The sequence below is a fragment of the Diabrotica undecimpunctata genome, chromosome 3 (assembly GCF_040954645.1).
Source record: "Diabrotica undecimpunctata isolate CICGRU chromosome 3, icDiaUnde3, whole genome shotgun sequence".
Classification (NCBI taxonomy): domain Eukaryota; kingdom Metazoa; phylum Arthropoda; class Insecta; order Coleoptera; family Chrysomelidae; genus Diabrotica; species Diabrotica undecimpunctata.
This window is the reverse complement of record NC_092805.1, coordinates 19,956,136-19,970,641: the sequence shown is the minus strand read 5'-3', so window position 1 is coordinate 19,970,641 and position 14,506 is coordinate 19,956,136. Positions and strand designations below refer to the sequence as shown.

General features: G+C 32.4%; 5 protein-coding genes across 6 annotated transcripts in view; all 5 read left to right on the top strand.

The window, feature by feature from the left end:
* Positions 1–14,506, top strand: part of LOC140436525 (uncharacterized) — a 100,025-nt gene that overhangs the window by 71,515 nt on the left and 14,004 nt on the right. The gene's annotated exons all lie outside the window — the stretch shown is intronic.
* On the top strand, positions 1,490–2,180 carry LOC140436532 (uncharacterized). Its single transcript, XM_072525420.1, has 2 exons — positions 1,490–1,606; positions 1,714–2,180. The coding sequence occupies exons 1-2, from the start codon at positions 1,524–1,526 to the stop codon at positions 2,054–2,056; spliced, it is 426 nt and encodes a 141-aa protein (XP_072381521.1). The 5' UTR covers positions 1,490–1,523; the 3' UTR covers positions 2,057–2,180.
* On the top strand, positions 8,222–8,912 carry LOC140436531 (uncharacterized). Its single transcript, XM_072525419.1, has 2 exons — positions 8,222–8,338; positions 8,446–8,912. Exons 1-2 carry the CDS (start codon positions 8,256–8,258, stop codon positions 8,786–8,788), a joined length of 426 nt encoding a protein of 141 aa, XP_072381520.1. The 5' UTR covers positions 8,222–8,255; the 3' UTR covers positions 8,789–8,912.
* On the top strand, positions 10,475–11,165 carry LOC140436530 (uncharacterized). The gene is made up of 2 exons (XM_072525418.1): positions 10,475–10,591; positions 10,699–11,165. The coding sequence occupies exons 1-2, from the start codon at positions 10,509–10,511 to the stop codon at positions 11,039–11,041; spliced, it is 426 nt and encodes a 141-aa protein (XP_072381519.1). The 5' UTR covers positions 10,475–10,508; the 3' UTR covers positions 11,042–11,165.
* Positions 12,566–13,193, top strand: LOC140436528 (uncharacterized). Its single transcript, XM_072525416.1, has 2 exons — positions 12,566–12,672; positions 12,779–13,193. The coding sequence occupies exons 1-2, from the start codon at positions 12,590–12,592 to the stop codon at positions 13,119–13,121; spliced, it is 426 nt and encodes a 141-aa protein (XP_072381517.1). The 5' UTR covers positions 12,566–12,589; the 3' UTR covers positions 13,122–13,193.

The window sequence follows — 14,506 nt, the reverse complement described above, 5'->3', positions numbered from 1 at the left end:
ATCTCTTTAGTTTTTATAATAAGATCTTTTTAAAGATAAACTACAAAGACGTTTTCATATAATGATATTATTTTGTAATGCGTTCTTTTGTAGACATAATATTTTTGATATTATGTTAATCAAAATTAGACTTAAATTTTGTGTTTGCGAAACCTGTGCATTTATTTTAAAGGGTATCTGAAAAAAATGTTAGCCAGAAACTTATGAAAAATGTGGGTTTAAAATCAACATATTATATTGGATTTATAACGTGGTGGTGAATGCAACAGTTACATAGACATCACTGATATAATAAGGTACAAAGATTGCTTGACTTAATATCACTTTTGGCTATTGTGGGCATACCAACGGCAGCAAGGCTCTACTGGATATACATTCTTAGCACATAGTTATAAGTCGAGAAGTGCATATAGACTACGAGAAAACCTGAGCAACGTAACGGTTGCATCAGGACATAGTACCATAATAAATGAAACTGGTGATACCGGATGGATAATCATTTCAAACCATAAGGTACTTTAGAGATAAATTACCTTTTCATGAAGACATTTTCCACAAGATGGTTGGCAGAGGGGTAGAGAAAACACTCGACCCAGACTGTACGGTTATACCCGGTACAAGGACGGGCCTAAAACGGCAGAAGGGTCGTATTAGTGGATATTGCATTTCTATTCAACTTAACTTAATTTTATTATTACTATACTTAATTCACTCCAGACTACAATGTTGCCGATACTTGAAAATTTCTTTATGTATCAGTAATATATTCAAAGTTGGTTTAATTCATTAGTGAAGTCTTCATTTAAATAATAAGCACCTACCTAGTTAATTAATGTATATATTTTTTAAAACTATTTTTATATTATGTTTCTCAGAGTGTCATTGACTAACAATTAAATACTAATATTTTCATAATATAATAGGAATTTTAGGAAATATATCTGACAACAGGAGGCGTGTTTATGTTGGAAAATTGTGTCTCAATAAAATATACAATAAATAGAATTACTTACAGCCTTATCTACGTCAGGTTATAAGATAGAGAATCTTCTTCTTCTTCTTAAAGTGCCCTCTCCTCAATGGAGGTTGGCTACTACAATTTTAAAATCTTCTCTATCTTCAGCTGTTCTTATTAGCTGTTCAAAATTTAGCCCTGTCCATTGTCGGATGTTTCTGAGCCACGATAGTCTTTTCCTTCCTAGGCCTCTAGATAGAGAATATAATAGAAAATGTCCTGATATACTTTGCATTGATTCGCCATATTGCTGACGTTGTATGACTATTCTTGTATAATCCGGGCTTTGTTATATTGGCGCACAGTGCAGGTAATTTTACGTTACACTGCGCGCGCGCTTCTGTTGATGTTGTCACCTATATGGATGACGTGGTGTTACCTTCCGCGCGCGCTTTTGGTAAGTGATTTGCCGCGTAAAGTAGCGTATATAACAGCGGAATCTGCGCGCTGTAGTCAGTTCATTTTGTGCTTTGAAGTGATTAAGAGTTATTATCAAGTAGTGTTCGAAATGTTTCGTTTATTACCAGTGATTGCTGCATCCTGCTTCCAGTTGACGGCGCTTCCCATGGAAATGTGGTCTAATATTTTAAGGTAAGTGTTTATTATTTTTTTATTATTTATTTTTTGTTGTTATATTGATATTTATTTTTTTAATTATACTTTTAATTTGTATACTGATATACTTTTTTATATTTCAGATTGTTGGATCCATTGTCTTTATTGGCAACTGCAAGATCAGATCCCAGATTCAAGAGTATTTGTCTTTGTGGCAGCGTATTAAGAAATAATCTCCGGGATGCTTTGGAGATTGAAAGACGCCAGGCCGAAGAAATTATCCGGAATCCGGCAAAATCAATAATTATTTCCAGAGAGGATAGCAAAAGAGTATTTGCAGCTAATGTTTCCAAGAAGATCACCAGGAAATCTGTAAATTTAAAACACAGTTTGGAGGTACTCAAGAAAAAACCGATGAAAACAGAAAATAAAAAGAAAAACCATTGTCTATCCGCTGTTAAGAAAGTTTTTAATTGTAGAATTTAAGTTTAGTTTGTAATAAATAGTTTTTGTGTAATAAAATTTTAGTTTTTTAAGAATAAACTACAGATTATGAAAAATTAATTTGACGTTTAGTTGGGAGCGATTTTCGAATATGAATTTTTTTGCAATGCGCGATTTAATTTTTGTAAATGACCAGAAAAACTATATATTTTTTAATTTTTGTAATAAAGAAAATTTTAATCTCTTTAGTTTTTATAATAAGATCTTTTTAAAGATAAACTACAAAGACGTTTTCAAATAATGATATTATTTTGTAATGCGTTCTTTTGTAGACATAATATTTTTGATATTATGTTAATCAAAATTAGACTTAAATTTTGTGTTTGCGAAACCTGTGCATTTATTTTAAAGGGTATCTGAAAAAAATGTTAGCCAGAAACTTATGAAAAATGTGGGTTTAAAATCAACATATTATATTGGATTCATAACGTGGTGGTGAATGCAACAGTTACATAGACATCACTGATATAATAAGGTACAAAGATTGCTTGACTTAATATCACTTTTGGCTATTGTGGGCATACCAACGGCAGCAAGGCTCTACTGGATATACATTCTTAGCACATAGTTATAAGTCGAGAAGTGCATATAGACTACGAGAAAACCTGAGCAACGTAACGGTTGCATCAGGACATAGTACCATAATAAATGAAACTGGTGATACCGGATGGATAATCATTTCAAACCATAAGGTACTTTAGGGATAAATTACCTTTTCATGAAGACATTTTCCACAAGATGGTTGGCAGAGGGGTAGAGAAAACACTCGACCCAGACTGTACGGTTATACCCGGTACACGGACGGGCCTAAAACGGCAGAAGGGTCGTATTAGTGGATATTGCATTTCTATTCAACTTAACTTAATTTTATTATTACTATACTTAATTCACTCCAGACTACAATGTTGCCGATACTTGAAAATTTCTTTATGTATCAGTAATATATACAAAGTTGGTTTAATTCATTAGTGAAGTCTTCATTTAAATAATAAGCACCTACCTAGTTAATTAATGTATATATTTTTTAAAACTATTTTTATATTATGTTTCTCAGAGTGTCATTGACTAACGATTAAATACTAATATTTTCATAATATAATAGGAATTTTAGGAAATATATCTGACAACAGGAGGCGTGTTTATGTTGGAAAATTGTGTCTCTATAAAATATACAATAAATAGAATTACTTACAGCCTTATCTACGTCAGGTTATAAGATAGAGAATCTTCTTCTTCTTCTTAAAGTGCCCTCTCCTCAATGGAGGTTGGCTACTACAATTTTAAAATCTTCTCTATCTTCAGCTGTTCTTATTAGCTGTTCAAAATTTAGCCCTGTCCATTGTCGGATGTTTCTGAGCCACGATAGTCTTTTCCTTCCTAGGCCTCCAGATAGAGAATATAATAGAAAATGTCCTGATATACTTTGCATTGATTCGCCATATTGCTGACGTTGTATGACTATTCTTGTATAATCCGGGCTTTGTTATATTGGCGCACAGTGCAGGTAATTTTACGTTACACTGCGCGCGCGCTTCTGTTGATGTTGTCACCTATATGGATGACGTGGTGTTACCTTCCGCGCGCGCTTTTGGTAAGTGATTTGCCGCGTAAACCAGCGTATATAACAGCGGAATCTGCGCGCTGTAGTCAGTTCAGTTTGTGCTTTGAAGTGATTAAGAGTTATTGTCAAGTAGTGTTCGAAATGTTTCGTTTATTACCAGTGATTGCTGCATCCTGCTTCCAGTTGACGGCGCTTCCCATGGAAATGTGGTCTAATATTTTAAGGTAAGTGTTTGTTATTTTTTTATTATTTATTTTTTGTTGTTATATTGATGTATATTTTTTTAATTATACTTTTAATTTGTATACTAATATACTTTTTTATATTTCAGATTGTTGGATCCATTGTCTTTATTGGCAACTGCAAGATCAGATCCCAGATTCAAGAGTATTTGTCTTGGTGACAGCGTATTAAGAAATAATCTCCGGGATGCTTTGGAGATTGAAAGACGCCAGGCCGAAGAAATTATCCGGAATCCGGCAAAATCAATAATTATTTCCAGAGAGGATAGCAAAAGAGTATTTGCAGCTAATGTTTCCAAGAAGATCACCAGGAAATCTGTAAATTTAAAACACAGTTTGGAGGTACTCAAGAAAAAACCGATGAAAACAGAAAATAAAAAGAAAAACCATTGTCTATCCGCTGTTAAGAAAGTTTTTAATTGTAGAATTTAAGTTTAGTTTGTAATAAAATTTTAGTTTTTTTTAAGAATAAACTACAGATTATGAAAAATTAATTTGACGTTTAGTTGGGAGCGATTTTCGAATATGAATTTTTTTTTTGCAATGCGCGATTTAATTTTTGTAAATGACCAGAAAAACTATATATTTTTTAATTTTTGTAATAAAGACAATTGTAATCTCTTTAGTTTTTATAATAAGATCTTTTTAAAGATAAACTACAAAGACGTTTTCAAATAATGATATTATTTTGTAATGCGTTCTTTTGTAGACATAATATTTTTGATATTATGTTAATCAAAATTAGACTTAAATTTTGTGTTTGCGAAACCTGTGCATTTATTTTAAAGGGTATCTGAAAAAAATGTTAGCCAGAAACTTATGAAAAATGTGGGTTTAAAATCAACATATTATATTGGATTCATAACGTGGTGGTGAATGCAACAGTTACATAGACATCACTGATATAATAAGGTACAAAGATTGCTTGACTTAATATCACTTTTGGCTATTGTGGGCATACCAACGGCAGCAAGGCTCTACTGGATATACATTCTTAGCACATAGTTATAAGTCGAGAAGTGCATATAGACTACGAGAAAACCTGAGCAACGTAACGGTTGCATCAGGACATAGTACCATAATAAATGAAACTGGTGATACCGGATGGATAATCATTTCAAACCATAAGGTACTTTAGGGATAAATTACCTTTTCATGAAGACATTTTCCACAAGATGGTTGGCAGAGGGCTAGAGAAAACACTCGACCCAGACTGTACGGTTATACCCGGTACACGGACGGGCCTAAAACGGCAGAAGGGTCGTATTAGTGGATATTGCATTTCTATTCAACTTAACTTAATTTTATTATTACTATACTTAATTCACTCCAGACTACAATGTTGCCGATACTTGAAAATTTCTTTATGTATCAGTAATATATACAAAGTTGGTTTAATTCATTAGTGAAGTCTTCATTTAAATAATAAGCACCTACCTAGTTAATTAATGTATATATTTTTTAAAACTATTTTTATATTATGTTTCTCAGAGTGTCATTGACTAACGATTAAATACTAATATTTTCATAATATAATAGGAATTTTAGGAAATATATCTGACAACAGGAGGCGTGTTTATGTTGGAAAATTGTGTCTCTATAAAATATACAATAAATAGAATTACTTACAGCCTTATCTACGTCAGGTTATAAGATAGAGAATCTTCTTCTTCTTCTTAAAGTGCCCTCTCCTCAATGGAGGTTGGCTACTACAATTTTAAAATCTTCTCTATCTTCAGCTGTTCTTATTAGCTGTTCAAAATTTAGCCCTGTCCATTGTCGGATGTTTCTGAGCCACGATAGTCTTTTCCTTCCTAGGCCTCCAGATAGAGAATATAATAGAAAATGTCCTGATATACTTTGCATTGATTCGCCATATTGCTGACGTTGTATGACTATTCTTGTATAATCCGGGCTTTGTTATATTGGCGCACAGTGCAGGTAATTTTACGTTACACTGCGCGCGCGCTTCTGTTGATGTTGTCACCTATATGGATGACGTGGTGTTACCTTCCGCGCGCGCTTTTGGTAAGTGATTTGCCGCGTAAACCAGCGTATATAACAGCGGAATCTGCGCGCTGTAGTCAGTTCAGTTTGTGCTTTGAAGTGATTAAGAGTTATTGTCAAGTAGTGTTCGAAATGTTTCGTTTATTACCAGTGATTGCTGCATCCTGCTTCCAGTTGACGGCGCTTCCCATGGAAATGTGGTCTAATATTTTAAGGTAAGTGTTTGTTATTTTTTTATTATTTATTTTTTGTTGTTATATTGATGTATATTTTTTTAATTATACTTTTAATTTGTATACTAATATACTTTTTTATATTTCAGATTGTTGGATCCATTGTCTTTATTGGCAACTGCAAGATCAGATCCCAGATTCAAGAGTATTTGTCTTGGTGACAGCGTATTAAGAAATAATCTCCGGGATGCTTTGGAGATTGAAAGACGCCAGGCCGAAGAAATTATCCGGAATCCGGCAAAATCAATAATTATTTCCAGAGAGGATAGCAAAAGAGTATTTGCAGCTAATGTTTCCAAGAAGATCACCAGGAAATCTGTAAATTTAAAACACAGTTTGGAGGTACTCAAGAAAAAACCGATGAAAACAGAAAATAAAAAGAAAAACCATTGTCTATCCGCTGTTAAGAAAGTTTTTAATTGTAGAATTTAAGTTTAGTTTGTAATAAAATTTTAGTTTTTTTAAGAATAAACTACAGATTATGAAAAATTAATTTGACGTTTAGTTGGGAGCGATTTTCGAATATGAATTTTTTTTTTGCAATGCGCGATTTAATTTTTGTAAATGACCAGAAAAACTATATATTTTTTAATTTTTGTAATAAAGACAATTGTAATCTCTTTAGTTTTTATAATAAGATCTTTTTAAAGATAAACTACAAAGACGTTTTCAAATAATGATATTATTTTGTAATGCGTTCTTTTGTAGACATAATATTTTTGATATTATGTTAATCAAAATTAGACTTAAATTTTGTGTTTGCGAAACCTGTGCATTTATTTTAAAGGGTATCTGAAAAAAATGTTAGCCAGAAACTTATGAAAAATGTGGGTTTAAAATCAACATATTATATTGGATTCATAACGTGGTGGTGAATGCAACAGTTACATAGACATCACTGATATAATAAGGTACAAAGATTGCTTGACTTAATATCACTTTTGGCTATTGTGGGCATACCAACGGCAGCAAGGCTCTACTGGATATACATTCTTAGCACATAGTTATAAGTCGAGAAGTGCATATAGACTACGAGAAAACCTGAGCAACGTAACGGTTGCATCAGGACATAGTACCATAATAAATGAAACTGGTGATACCGGATGGATAATCATTTCAAACCATAAGGTACTTTAGGGATAAATTACCTTTTCATGAAGACATTTTCCACAAGATGGTTGGCAGAGGGCTAGAGAAAACACTCGACCCAGACTGTACGGTTATACCCGGTACACGGACGGGCCTAAAACGGCAGAAGGGTCGTATTAGTGGATATTGCATTTCTATTCAACTTAACTTAATTTTATTATTACTATACTTAATTCACTCCAGACTACAATGTTGCCGATACTTGAAAATTTCTTTATGTATCAGTAATATATACAAAGTTGGTTTAATTCATTAGTGAAGTCTTCATTTAAATAATAAGCACCTACCTAGGTAATTAATGTATATATTTTTTAAAACTATTTTTATATTATGTTTCTCAGAGTGTCATTGACTAACAATTAAATACTAATATTTTCATAATATAATAGGAATTTTAGGAAATATATCTGACAACAGGAGGCGTGTTTATGTTGGAAAATTGTGTCTCAATAAAATATACAATAAATAGAATTACTTACAGCCTTATCTACGTCAGGTTATAAGATAGAGAATCTTCTTCTTCTTCTTAAAGTGCCCTCTCCTCAATGGAGGTTGGCTACTACAATTTTAAAATCTTCTCTATCTTCAGCTGTTCTTATTAGCTGTTCAAAATTTAGCCCTGTCCATTGTCGGATGTTTCTGAGCCACGATAGTCTTTTCCTTCCTAGGCCTCTAGATAGAGAATATAATAGAAAATGTCCTGATATACTTTGCATTGATTCGCCATATTGCTGACGTTGTATGACTATTCTTGTATAATCCGGGCTTTGTTATATTGGCGCACAGTGCAGGTAATTTTACGTTACACTGCGCCCGCGCTTCTGTTGATGTTGTCACCTATATGGATGACGTGGTGTTACCTTCCGCGCGCGCTTTTGGTAAGTGATTTGCCGCGTAAAATAGCGTATATAACAGCGGAATCTGCGCGCTGTAGTCAGTTCATTTTGTGCTTTGAAGTGATTAAGAGTTATTATCAAGTAGTGTTCGAAATGTTTCGTTTATTACCAGTGATTGCTGCATCCTGCTTCCAGTTGACGGCGCTTCCCATGGAAATGTGGTCTAATATTTTAAGGTAAGTGTTTATTATTTTTTTATTATTTATTTTTTGTTGTTATATTGATATTTATTTTTTTAATTATACTTTTAATTTGTATACTGATATACTTTTTTATATTTCAGATTGTTGGATCCATTGTCTTTATTGGCAACTGCAAGATCAGATCCCAGATTCAAGAGTATTTGTCTTTGTGACAGCGTATTAAGAAATAATCTCCGGGATGCTTTGGAGATTGAAAGACGCCAGGCCGAAGAAATTATCCGGAATCCGGCAAAATCAATAATTATTTCCAGAGAGGATAGCAAAAGAGTATTTGCAGCTAATGTTTCCAAGAAGATCACCAGGAAATCTGTAAATTTAAAACACAGTTTGGAGGTACTCAAGAAAAAACCGATGAAAACAGAAAATAAAAAGAAAAACCATTGTCTATCCGCTGTTAAGAAAGTTTTTAATTGTAGAATTTAAGTTTAGTTTGTAATAAATAGTTTTTGTGTAATAAAATTTTAGTTTTTTAAGAATAAACTACAGATTATGAAAAATTAATTTGACGTTTAGTTGGGAGCGATTTTCGAATATGAATTTTTTTGCAATGCGCGATTTAATTTTTGTAAATGACCAGAAAAACTATATATTTTTTAATTTTTGTAATAAAGAAAATTTTAATCTCTTTAGTTTTTATAATAAGATCTTTTTAAAGATAAACTACAAAGACGTTTTCAAATAATGATATTATTTTGTAATGCGTTCTTTTGTAGACATAATATTTTTGATATTATGTTAATCAAAATTAGACTTAAATTTTGTGTTTGCGAAACCTGTGCATTTATTTTAAAGGGTATCTGAAAAAAATGTTAGCCAGAAACTTATGAAAAATGTGGGTTTAAAATCAACATATTATATTGGATTTATAACGTGGTGGTGAATGCAACAGTTACATAGACATCACTGATATAATAAGGTACAAAGATTGCTTGACTTAATATCACTTTTGGCTATTGTGGGCATACCAACGGCAGCAAGGCTCTACTGGATATACATTCTTAGCACATAGTTATAAGTCGAGAAGTGCATATAGACTACGAGAAAACCTGAGCAACGTAACGGTTGCATCAGGACATAGTACCATAATAAATGAAACTGGTGATACCGGATGGATAATCATTTCAAACCATAAGGTACTTTAGGGATAAATTACCTTTTCATGAAGACATTTTCCACAAGATGGTTGGCAGAGGGCTAGAGAAAACACTCGACCCAGACTGTACGGTTATACCCGGTACACGGACGGGCCTAAAACGGCAGAAGGGTCGTATTAGTGGATATTGCATTTCTATTCAACTTAACTTAATTTTATTATTACTATACTTAATTCACTCCAGACTACAATGTTGCCGATACTTGAAAATTTCTTTATGTATCAGTAATATATACAAAGTTGGTTTAATTCATTAGTGAAGTCTTCATTTAAATAATAAGCACCTACCTAGTTAATTAATGTATATATTTTTTAAAACTATTTTTATATTATGTTTCTCAGAGTGTCATTGACTAACAATTAAATACTAATATTTTCATAATATAATAGGAATTTTAGGAAATATATCTGACAACAGGAGGCGTGTTTATGTTGGAAAATTGTGTCTCAATAAAATATACAATAAATAGAATTACTTACAGCCTTATCTACGTCAGGTTATAAGATAGAGAATCTTCTTCTTCTTCTTAAAGTGCCCTCTCCTCAATGGAGGTTGGCTACTACAATTTTAAAATCTTCTCTATCTTCAGCTGTTCTTATTAGCTGTTCAAAATTTAGCCCTGTCCATTGTCGGATGTTTCTGAGCCACGATAGTCTTTTCCTTCCTAGGCCTCTAGATAGAGAATATAATAGAAAATGTCCTGATATACTTTGCATTGATTCGCCATATTGCTGACGTTGTATGACTATTCTTGTATAATCCGGGCTTTGTTATATTGGCGCACAGTGCAGGTAATTTTACGTTACACTGCGCCCGCGCTTCTGTTGATGTTGTCACCTATATGGATGACGTGGTGTTACCTTCCGCGCGCGCTTTTGGTAAGTGATTTGCCGCGTAAAATAGCGTATATAACAGCGGAATCTGCGCGCTGTAGTCAGTTCATTTTGTGCTTTGAAGTGATTAAGAGTTATTATCAAGTAGTGTTCGAAATGTTTCGTTTATTACCAGTGATTGCTGCATCCTGCTTCCAGTTGACGGCGCTTCCCATGGAAATGTGGTCTAATATTTTAAGGTAAGTGTTTATTATTTTTTTATTATTTATTTTTTGTTGTTATATTGATATTTATTTTTTTAATTATACTTTTAATTTGTATACTGATATACTTTTTTATATTTCAGATTGTTGGATCCATTGTCTTTATTGGCAACTGCAAGATCAGATCCCAGATTCAAGAGTATTTGTCTTTGTGACAGCGTATTAAGAAATAATCTCCGGGATGCTTTGGAGATTGAAAGACGCCAGGCCGAAGAAATTATCCGGAATCCGGCAAAATCAATAATTATTTCCAGAGAGGATAGCAAAAGAGTATTTGCAGCTAATGTTTCCAAGAAGATCACCAGGAAATCTGTAAATTTAAAACACAGTTTGGAGGTACTCAAGAAAAAACCGATGAAAACAGAAAATAAAAAGAAAAACCATTGTCTATCCGCTGTTAAGAAAGTTTTTAATTGTAGAATTTAAGTTTAGTTTGTAATAAATAGTTTTTGTGTAATAAAATTTTAGTTTTTTAAGAATAAACTACAGATTATGAAAAATTAATTTGACGTTTAGTTGGGAGCGATTTTCGAATATGAATTTTTTTGCAATGCGCGATTTAATTTTTGTAAATGACCAGAAAAACTATATATTTTTTAATTTTTGTAATAAAGAAAATTTTAATCTCTTTAGTTTTTATAATAAGATCTTTTTAAAGATAAACTACAAAGACGTTTTCAAATAATGATATTATTTTGTAATGCGTTCTTTTGTAGACATAATATTTTTGATATTATGTTAATCAAAATTAGACTTAAATTTTGTGTTTGCGAAACCTGTGCATTTATTTTAAAGGGTATCTGAAAAAAATGTTAGCCAGAAACTTATGAAAAATGTGGGTTTAAAATCAACATATTATATTGGATTTATAACGTGGTGGTGAATGCAACAGTTACATAGACATCACTGATATAATAAGGTACAAAGATTGCTTGACTTAATATCACTTTTGGCTATTGTGGGCATACCAACGGCAGCAAGGCTCTACTGGATATACATTCTTAGCACATAGTTATAAGTCGAGAAGTGCATATAGACTACGAGAAAACCTGAGCAACGTAACGGTTGCATCAGGACATAGTACCATAATAAATGAAACTGGTGATACCGGATGGATAATCATTTCAAACCATAAGGTACTTTAGGGATAAATTACCTTTTCATGAAGACATTTTCCACAAGATGGTTGGCAGAGGGCTAGAGAAAACACTCGACCCAGACTGTACGGTTATACCCGGTACACGGACGGGCCTAAAACGGCAGAAGGGTCGTATTAGTGGATATTGCATTTCTATTCAACTTAACTTAATTTTATTATTACTATACTTAATTCACTCCAGACTACAATGTTGCCGATACTTGAAAATTTCTTTATGTATCAGTAATATATACAAAGTTGGTTTAATTCATTAGTGAAGTCTTCATTTAAATAATAAGCACCTACCTAGTTAATTAATGTATATATTTTTTAAAACTATTTTTATATTATGTTTCTCAGAGTGTCATAGACTAACGATTAAATACTAATATTTTCATAATATAATAGGAATTTTAGGAAATATATCTGACAACAGGAGGCGTGTTTATGTTGGAAAATTGTGTCTCTATAAAATATACAATAAATAGAATTACTTACAGCCTTATCTACGTCAGGTTATAAGATAGAGAATATAATAGAAAATGTCCTGATATACTTTGCATTGATTCGCCATATTGCTGACGTTGTATGACTATTCTTGTATAATCCGGGCTTTGTTATATTGGCGCACAGTGCAGGTAATTTTACGTTACACTGCGCGCGCGCTTCTGTTGATGTTGTCACCTATATGGATGACGTGGTGTTACCTTCCGCGCGCGCTTTTGGTAAGTGATTTGCCGCGTAAACCAGCGTATATAACAGCGGAATCTGCGCGCTGTAGTCAGTTCAGTTTGTGCTTTGAAGTGATTAAGAGTTATTGTCAAGTAGTGTTCGAAATGTTTCGTTTATTACCAGTGATTGCTGCATCCTGCTTCCAGTTGACGGCGCTTCCCATGGAAATGTGGTCTAATATTTTAAGGTAAGTGTTTGTTATTTTTTTATTTTTTTTTTTTGTTGTTATATTGATGTATATTTTTTTAATTATACTTTTAATTTGTATACTAATATACTTTTTTATATTTCAGATTGTTGGATCCATTGTCTTTATTGGCAACTGCAAGATCAGATCCCAGATTCAAGAGTATTTGTCTTGGTGACAGCGTATTAAGAAATAATCTCCGGGATGCTTTGGAGATTGAAAGACGCCAGGCCGAAGAAATTATCCGGAATCCGGCAAAATCAATAATTATTTCCAGAGAGGATAGCAAAAGAGTATTTGCAGCTAATGTTTCCAAGAAGATCACCAGGAAATCTGTAAATTTAAAACACAGTTTGGAGGTACTCAAGAAAAAACCGATGAAAACAGAAAATAAAAAGAAAAACCATTGTCTATCCGCTGTTAAGAAAGTTTTTAATTGTAGAATTTAAGTTTAGTTTGTAATAAAATTTTAGTTTTTTTAAGAATAAACTACAGATTATGAAAAATTAATTTGACGTTTAGTTGGGAGCGATTTTCGAATATGAATTTTTTTTGCAATGCGCGATTTAATTTTTGTAAATGACCAGAAAAAGTATATATTTTTTAATTTTTGTAATAAAGAAAATTTTAATCTCTTTAGTTTTTATAATAAGATCTTTTTAAAGATAAACTACAAAGACGTTTTCAAATAATGATATTATTTTGTAATGCGTTCTTTTGTAGACATAATATTTTTGATATTATGTTAATCAAAATTAGACTTAAATTTTGTGTTTGCGAAACCTGTGCATTTATTTTAAAGGGTATCTGAAAAAAATGTTAGCCAGAAACTTATGAAAAATGTGGGTTTAAAATTAACATATTATATTGGATTTATAACGTGGTGGTGAATGCAACAGTTACATAGACATCACTGATATAATAAGGTACAAAGATTGCTTGACTTAATATCACTTTTGGCTATTGTGGGCATACCAACGGCAGCAAGGCTCTACTGGATATACATTCTTAGCACATAGTTATAAGTCGAGAAGTGCATATAGACTACGAGAAAACCTGAGCAACGTAACGGTTGCATCAGGACATAGTACCATAATAAATGAAACTGGTGATACCGGATGGATAATCATTTCAAACCATAAGGTACTTTAGGGATAAATTACCTTTTCATGAAGACATTTTCCACAAGATGGTTGGCAGAGGGCTAGAGAAAACACTCGACCCAGACTGTACGGTTATACCCGGTACACGGACGGGCCTAAAACGGCAGAAGGGTCGTATTAGTGGATATTGCATTTCTATTCAACTTAACTTAATTTTATTATTACTATACTTAATTCACTCCAGACTACAATGTTGCCGATACTTGAAAATTTCTTTATGTATCAGTAATATATACAAAGTTGGTTTAATTCATTAGTGAAGTCTTCATTTAAATAATAAGCACCTACCTAGTTAATTAATGTATATATTTTTTAAAACTATTTTTATATTATGTTTCTCAGAGTGTCATTGACTAACAATTAAATACTAATATTTTCATAATATAATAGGAATTTTAGGAAATATATCTGACAACAGGAGGCGTGTTTATGTTGGAAAATTGTGTCTGAATAAAATATACAATAAATAGAATTACTTACAGCCTTATCTACGTCAGGTTATAAGATAGAGAATCTTCTTCTTCTTCTTAAAGTGCCCTCTCCTCAATGGAGGTTGGCTACTACAATTTTAAAATCTTCTCTATCTTCAGCTGTTCTTATTAGCTGTTCAAAATTTAGCCCTGTCCATTGTCGGATGTTTCTGAGCCACGATAGTCTTTTCCTTCCTAGGC

Coding starts and splice junctions, on each gene's coding strand:
- LOC140436528 (XM_072525416.1), top strand. CDS start 12,590: ATGTTTCGTTTATTACCAGTGATTGCTGCATCCTGCTTCCAGTTGACG. Junction 12,673..12,778: donor ATGTGGTCTAATATTTTAAG/GTAAGTGTTTGT, acceptor TTTATATTTCAG/ATTGTTGGATCCATTGTCTT.
- LOC140436532 (XM_072525420.1), top strand. CDS start 1,524: ATGTTTCGTTTATTACCAGTGATTGCTGCATCCTGCTTCCAGTTGACG. Junction 1,607..1,713: donor ATGTGGTCTAATATTTTAAG/GTAAGTGTTTAT, acceptor TTTATATTTCAG/ATTGTTGGATCCATTGTCTT.
- LOC140436530 (XM_072525418.1), top strand. CDS start 10,509: ATGTTTCGTTTATTACCAGTGATTGCTGCATCCTGCTTCCAGTTGACG. Junction 10,592..10,698: donor ATGTGGTCTAATATTTTAAG/GTAAGTGTTTAT, acceptor TTTATATTTCAG/ATTGTTGGATCCATTGTCTT.
- LOC140436531 (XM_072525419.1), top strand. CDS start 8,256: ATGTTTCGTTTATTACCAGTGATTGCTGCATCCTGCTTCCAGTTGACG. Junction 8,339..8,445: donor ATGTGGTCTAATATTTTAAG/GTAAGTGTTTAT, acceptor TTTATATTTCAG/ATTGTTGGATCCATTGTCTT.